This window comes from Nymphaea colorata, chromosome 9, assembly GCF_008831285.2.
Source record: "Nymphaea colorata isolate Beijing-Zhang1983 chromosome 9, ASM883128v2, whole genome shotgun sequence".
NCBI lineage: Eukaryota > Viridiplantae > Streptophyta > Magnoliopsida > Nymphaeales > Nymphaeaceae > Nymphaea > Nymphaea colorata.
This window is the reverse complement of record NC_045146.1, coordinates 4271912-4279789: the sequence shown is the minus strand read 5'-3', so window position 1 is coordinate 4279789 and position 7878 is coordinate 4271912. Positions and strand designations below refer to the sequence as shown.

The 7878-nt window shown below is 40.1% G+C and overlaps 1 protein-coding gene across 1 annotated transcript; it reads right to left on the bottom strand.

Moving 5' to 3' along the window:
* Positions 1-2850: 2850 nt before the first annotated feature.
* On the bottom strand, positions 2851-6195 carry LOC116261095 (clathrin coat assembly protein AP180-like). Its single transcript, XM_031639703.2, has 2 exons — positions 5235-6195; positions 2851-4114 (listed from the first exon to the last, which is right to left on the bottom strand). The coding sequence occupies exons 1-2, from the start codon at positions 5876-5878 to the stop codon at positions 3109-3111; spliced, it is 1650 nt and encodes a 549-aa protein (XP_031495563.1). The 5' UTR covers positions 5879-6195; the 3' UTR covers positions 2851-3108.
* Between the last annotated feature and the right edge of the window lie 1683 nt (positions 6196-7878).

Sequence of the window (7878 nt, the reverse complement as noted above, 5' to 3'; positions counted from 1 at the left end):
GTTTGTAAGCTTCATCAGGCACACGATAGGCTTCACCAAACCCTACAAGCATGGTATGATCACTTTGGTACTATTAACTTTCAAAAGCTTTTTTCATGTGTCTCTGATTCATCATTATTTATTTTGAATGATACTAAAGCACTATCTTAATTTCTCCTATATGTTGATGACATTATTCTAACTAGCAATAATATGGTTTTCTGACAAGGATTTGTTAAAATACATAGAAGGCTCTTTCTCAATCAACACCGGCATCTATATAACTTGCCAGAGAAAGTTAATTTGCTCTCTTGCAAACCAGGAATTACACCATTGATGCAAAATTAGAAAACGTTTGTAGACAACGCTCCATTTACAGATACCACACTATAATCAAGCTCAATTAGAGGGTTACAATATCTGACATTTACAAGACCAGGCACCTCCTTCACTGTTATTTTCTTTAGCCAATATATGTGGTCCCCAATGACAAGTCATTTTCAGCTTCTAGAAAGTTTCTTATAATATGTTCATTGCTCTATTGAGATTGGATGCAATTTATATGTTCAATAATAGCTTAACTTCCATGTTACTTTTTCAGAACAACTAGGCTGGTCGCCAAGCTTCCAGACATCCCACTATTGGTTTTGCTACTTTTTTGGGTTCTACTTGTATTGGACTTCTAATAGGTAGCCCACTATAGCATGGTCAAATACAGAGGCTGAGTATTGATTCATGGCATCTGTTGTGGCTGAACTTACACGGATCGGTTATATTCTCAAAGGTATTGGACTTTACTTAACAGATCCACCTATTTTATACTACCTTTGAACATCTAAGGAACAAACTTAGTCTTTCCATACTACCACCGCCTAGTTTGAAGGGGGAGGCTGATAACTAAAGCAGTAACAGAGGAGCTACAAATCAGGATGAGAATCCATTGGTCATAGCTAGAAGATCACATTCTAAATCTGTTAGTAGAAAATATAAGGAATGGATGGATGCAGCGGTAAATGAAAAAGATAAACATGGAAATAGTGGCTGCAATTCCAAGATTATTTGTCTCATGTATCCAATCCTATAAACAAGAAAAAAGAATGGTGATAGTTGTAACAAAAAGTATTAATGTCAAGGAAGGAAAGGCACATCGATATCTTCAAATCGATAGATCATTTTCTCATGGATGTAGGTGTGAGTTTACACCAAATCACATTAATCTTTGATTGGTCTTTTTCTTTTTTATGCCCTTAGTCTTTAACATGGGGGTTTACTAAATCAAAGTTGAAAAGCAACTCTACGATGGAAGGATGTATTGAACCATGTATTTTTACAATTTGTACACTTCTTAAACAACCAATAGCCGTAGAAACCTCAAAGTAAGTTGAAAAGAACCCAACAGTCTCCTCAAAGTAAACATTGTGTTTATTTGAATTTTTCTTCGTACTGAATAGAAGTAGTAAGATAACATCCTTTTGCCTATAGAACCAAGTAGAATGATATGTTCATGTTATTAGCTAGCTAAACCTGACAGCCATTCTAGAACTCTTTTTTTGCTTTGGTAAGAAAAAATAGGCTGGTATTGGTTTTTTCTTTTTTCTCATAAATTCTTGCAGGCCTTTAATTCATCCCCACAATACAAGTAGTAACATGACTTTGATTCAACTTCAAGAAGAATTTCATTATTTACAACAGTAATTTGGTAATAGCCTCTACTTTCTTTTGCATGTTCTGTTCGACCCATTGTGTTTCCCATAGAATGGATTTTTTTGGATTATCTTTTCCTTTTGACAGCATGCAATACAGGATCAGCTTTGTTATGTGTAGGATATTTGCGTCCTTTGGCAATATTAACATCCTCTTGAGAACAGTCTCTTGAACTTTAATAGTGACTGAAATATATATTCTGAATACTTCACATATATCTTTGTATATAGTCAATTTTCTATAATGCATTTAATTTCATGTTATAAAATCCTACAACAATTACATTGACTGGCTTAGCCCCATGGGGCATAACTCAAATAGGTTAGCTGGAAGCATGTCTCTATCTGAAACCCGGCTATGCTCCTTGTACCGCAACGGGGGTGGGTTCTACTTGCAAATTGAAGCACACAGTGATCTCATCATTAGTACCGTCACAATTATGGATCACGGGGGGCAAGGAAAAGGAGAGTGGCTTCGGCTCTTGTCCAGATAGTGAGATAATCCTCTTGCTCACCTGGAACTACATTGCCCAGATTGCATTTTGCTACCGCAACCGTGATGACCATGGTCCGTAGGTGGATAAGGGTTTTATTAGGTGAACACTCTCAACAAGTCACGCATAAATAGAGAGAGAAGGGAGGGAGATGCATTCTATCAGAAGTTTTCTATTCAATGGTTTGAAATGGTTCCAGCATCTCTGACCAAGTTTCCATTAAACATAGGAAACATATTCAGGCATCAGGTTTCCAGACTGATCAAGCACAGAATTCTGAATCTCGGAAACTGCATCCACAACTTGCAAACACAAACGTTATTTTGAAAAATGGCATTGTGAATCCATATTCATTGAGCTTTACTCATAGTGTCTTCGTAAATGCTTGATAGTTTGGGCTCTGCATTGTCATAGAAAAAAAATATGTGCAACAAAATTATGGTTTTTAGGACTACATATTATAGAAACATTGCATGGAAAGTTTAAACACTTTCCCAATACGTTTTCTAAACTCAAATTATGCCATTATACGGCATATACGGTGCTGTTAAATATCCTTGAGGCATAAAGTGATAGTATTATATTAAAAAACAGCTGCTATTGTTGTCTACCCAAATACAGAGAAAGAGAGAGAGAGAGAGAGAGAGAGAGAGAGAGAGAACATGACTTGAGAAAAGATACCCTACAAGTTACAAATTTGACCCCTACCTACTTGCTGCAATTTCCATGAGCTTGACAATATTTTCATGACAATGGACAGCTAAAGACACGAATAGCCAACAGTTCAAACTTCACCAGTTGCAAAAACGAACTTTGATCTGATTGATCCAGCTCCTCAAACACTCAACTTGAAATCATAGCACTTCCCACTAACCAAATGTACAGTCATGAGGTAGCCAATTTTTTTTTTATCCATTGGAGCTATTCAGTTTTCACTTGATAGTGTGCCTCCTAATGATCTCATTCTGGTACTGCATCCAAAGTTGTTGCTCCTGAACCATGAGCTTCTGCTTCACCGCCATATCAGACATTTGCACATATGCAGGAGGACTGACAGATACTGACACAGCAAAAGGGTCTGTTCCCAGCGTGTAATTAGATTGGTTACTGTAATTACTAACCTTTTGTACTGAAAATGTTGGTGGATGAGTAGAAGAAGGCAGTGAGAGAAAGGATGAGTTTGTTTGCATCAGCATGCTGCTTTCACTTCCATGGCTGCACAAGAAGGGATTGTAGTTGTAGTTATAGTTGTAGTGGCTTTGGTGTTGGTCTCTATACATGAGAGCATGATCATATAGACTGTCGAGAATAAATGCATCGAACCCGTTAGCCATTTTATAGTTGGTATCTTTGGACATGTTGCTAGCACTCTCTAGCAAAGCTATTTCCCATCCAATGTGTTCTTGTGAAAAACTGTGTTGTTGTTGTTGCTGCTGCTGTTCTTGCACTACTATAGCCGTTTGACATGATGTGTCATTGTCCCCTGCACCGGACAATCTCCCATCCCCTTCATTCTTCAGAACCTGCGCCTCACAGCCAACTGTTTCCTCCATTCTTCCTTCTTGACCTTTTTTGGTCACCGTTGGTGATGCCGGTAATGACTGCTCTGAGGAAGATAGAGTTCGTGGGGAGGAGAAGGAAGACCAGCTGCTTATGTCCATTATGAATTCCTTCAAATTCATAAGAGTTGTTTCTGAGATCTTCTGCACATATGGGTACTCAGAAGTCCTTCCCACTCCTATGCTCTTGCACATTTGATAGAAGGCAGCAAGCTCGTCGAATTGCCGAGTTGCCCTGTTGAAAATGTAAAATGCATCTTGACAGACTGGATGAGGCAGTTCGAAATAACTGTTCTGCAGCATGGTTAGAGCGTCTGATATGTCATTGTACAGGGCGAAGCTCTCGGAGACCACAGAGTACAGTGAGATCTGAACCAACCTAAAGATGGAAAACAAAAAGCTGTCTTGTTCAAGGTAATCTTCAGATGGGATGCGAGGCTGTTTCTATGAAAACCAAAATGCAAATTTCCTAGCATATTATTAGCTGCAATGTACTAGAGGATTAGAAGATCGTTTGAAACAATTCAAGAAGAAAAACTGATTTTGCTACAAGTTAATGTAGATTGATGTAATAGGAAGACATAATGTGGTCTTCAATATATATATAGATATATATATATATATATAGATATATATATATATATATATCGTAAGTCTGTTTTATTCGGTCTTATACTCGCATCGTTTGCTCTGTTTTAGTTTCATTTCTATCTATGTTTGTCCATGCATGCATGCAGTAGTGGAACTAACTAGCTAACGTATGTAAACTTCATGATGAGTGGAGAAATTTTCACGATTCATGCTATCTTTACGCGCACATGTAACAGGTTACGTATTAGAAAAACTAAATATGTTGGTCTTTAAATTCTTACAAACGCGACCTCTTGAGTCTACGATTTACGAAGATTAAAAAAGATAGTGAAAACATAAAAGTTCACAACCAAAGTAACCCAACTCCCCTTTCATTTTTGGGGGAAAATTGAGTGCCCACCACCACCCCGGTGCATGCAACTCGATCTCGTGTTCAAGTGCATTTTACCTTTTCTAGACATTTCATGGTTGTAGTGACTTCACATGTCTAATTAGTGTCCTTGCAAGGTGCAATATCTAAATATCCTGCAGGTTGATTTTCTTACGCAATTTAGCCTTGTGCATTATGGGATAGAGTAGGAAATGTGGTATTTTAATATGAGCCTTTTAGCTGCTTAGGGGCAGTTGGGCAATGGGAACAGTTTGTTTTTATTGTTCCATAAATCTATTACAAAATTTAGGATATATTCAAGAAACATTTTATTATAGTGTTTTATGAATCTGCTCTATTCTCTATCCCAAATTTATAAAACAGTAACAAATTATTTCTATTGTCAAACAGGCATGACTTAAGGACATTTACTCGAATGGTTGTGCAATTCAAACTTCAGATGAAGAGATGAAGAGATGAAGAGAAGTACACTGCCAACATATGGCGAAAAGGAATCCATTTGAAATGCAAAACCAACCTGTTGTTCTTGGCGGGGCCGGTGGGCCTGGTGGCAACTACGCGGTCGAGCAATCGCTGCCAATGCAAGAGTTGGTTGACCACAGCGTCGGGCTTCATGTCGTTGATGGACTTGAGGCTGGCCGGCGGAGGCCGGCGCCACCTGCTGCTGGTGACCATCCTTCCCTGGAGCTTGCCCATGAGGGAGCAGTCGAGGCGCTCGTGGAGGTAGAGGGCGAAGGTGCGGACGAAGGCGGTGTAGTCCCAGGGGCTGGAGGAGGTGGAGTCGTCGCGGAAGTTGGAGAGGTTGAGGATCCTGGAACCGCGACGCTTCATGGCGGCAATTATGTCGGTGGCGAAGGAAGGGCTGCCGTCCTGGAGGAGGCGGAGGACGAGCATGAGGGACTTGAGGACGACGATCCAGTTGCGGGTGCGGGCGATGCGGCGAGAGAGCGCCTGGACGCAGTAGCTGGAGTAGGCCCTGGAGGTGCAGCTCAGCAGCAGCACCTCGTTCACGTACCGGTCGTCGGTGGGCACCTCTTCGTGGGTGGTTGCCTTTAGCACGGCCACGTCGAGGTCCGCATAGTTGGCGTTCGACACCTTCGCTAGGCCGATGCTCGTCTGGTCCTTCACGGCGTCCAATGCCTTCCTCAGCTTGCTTGGCATGGTGTATGGCTATTGCCCAATTGTTTCTCTCTCTTGAATTCTGTCTGCTATCAATTATTGGAAGTTTCTTCTCAACAGGACGGACTCTCTCTCTCTCTCTCTCTCTCTCTCTCTCTCTCTCTCTCTCTCTCTCTCTCTCTCTCTCCCCCCACCCACCCTGAGGAGAGGAGAGAGAACAAAACAGGTGGTGAACAGAAGTTTAATTTACTGCAGGTCTTTTCTTAAGTAGATGGCCTTCCCTTAAGCTCTCTTCGAAATCCGAGTTGGAGGAGGTGGAAAACCATGTCCACCTCTCTCTCTCAATCTCTCTCTCTCTCTCTCTGAAAAATATATCAACGGGGACGTTGCTAATGGTTCTAGAAAGGTTTGGAGATCAAACGGAGTTTTGGAGAAAATGGACTTCCTTTATTGTAGAGAAGGCTTGCATTGATGATGATCAATTCCCCATTTTTTCTCTTATTATTCCATATTTAGATAGCTAAAGATTCATGATTTGGAGTCTACCTGGCCTCTGTTAAAACTTCCACATGGTTGTTGAGGTTAACATTTTTCCTATTCCGAAACATGGCTGCACTTGGATCGACAGCATCTCACTTCCTGATTTTGGTCACCGCAAATCGTGCTGGGCCTTCTGAAATTAAGAAGTTGGGGAGGCTGTTCGTGGTTCTCTTTTTTTTTTTTTTCCTCCCCTAAAGTAGAAAACCAGGAGAATGTCACAGTTGCGAGGATGTTGCTGTTCGATCGGTAGGATGGCTGTTGGGTTTTGTTGTCAACAACTCCAAAATCCAAACCTTCTGTAGACCTCTCTCTCTCTCTCTCTCTCACACACACACATTATATATATATATATATACATATATATATATATATAAATCAAGAGTCAGATACCCTTCTTGACAATGCAACCCTATGTGGAGGGTCTTTCCCAAATTTATTTAATCAAATAACTAAGAATACAAGCACTAAAAAGAGCTCATTTTTAGTGATTCTAAGAGAGAAAAATGTTTGAGTATATACTGACGCGAAGCGTAAATCTTCGGATATAATATACATATATTGACGTATGTCGAATTGTCAATAAATGTCAACTCTTACTGACGTCAATAAAAGCTAAGCATGTTGTGATGTGAGATTGAAAGCATCACATGTAAGAAGGATTTGCTGACGATTGTCTGCATCAGTATAGACTTGTTTTTAAACCATGTGACAGGAATTGCTAACACTTTGAATGTCAGCAATGGTTAACATTTCCTAAGGTTGCGTTTGAATACCTGAAACTAAATACCCAGCATTAGAATGCTGGCTATTTAGTAACGGAGATGGCGGTGGGCAAGCTGTTGTGGCTGAGAGGCTTGAGAGGAGAAAAAATGAAAAGGGGAAAATACGTGTCCTTTTAACGGTAAAATAATTATACCTATCAATAAAGCTCCACCTGAAGTTTCATAACCACCCAAAAACTTTCTGAACAAAAGTTCCACGTTTAGTTGTTGCTAGTACTTTTGCTGAGAATTTTAGTGTCACCTCTAAAATGGAGTACCAGTTATTCAAACCGCCCCTAATGTGCAGAAAAAACATTAGTAAAGGTTTCAGCGAAGACATCTTTCCTGGCCGTGCTTTCGCGTTAGGCATAACATCAATAAAATGTTTACTGACGATCTTCAAGGGTCAGTAAAAAATAGTTTTTCTTTAGTGAAGCTAAACCATAGTTGGCAAGCCCGTGAATCGGGCTTGGATCGGCAGCCAACCAAGCCAGGAATAGTCTCTCCTTCTCTCTCTTTCTCTCTTTTTTAAACCTAACTCGAGTGATTCTGACCATGTTGAAGAATGGAGTTGCCTTTCCTTTTCCCACTTGTTGGGCATATAGTCGTTCAGCCCTGTATGTGTGTTTTAGAAACTATCATAGTTTCCTTCTTTATCCTTCCATTATTAATTGTATTGCTTTGTTAGAGAGCCTTCCATGTTTGTTAAACATTCTGGTGGAAGTTCGCATATAATGTGTA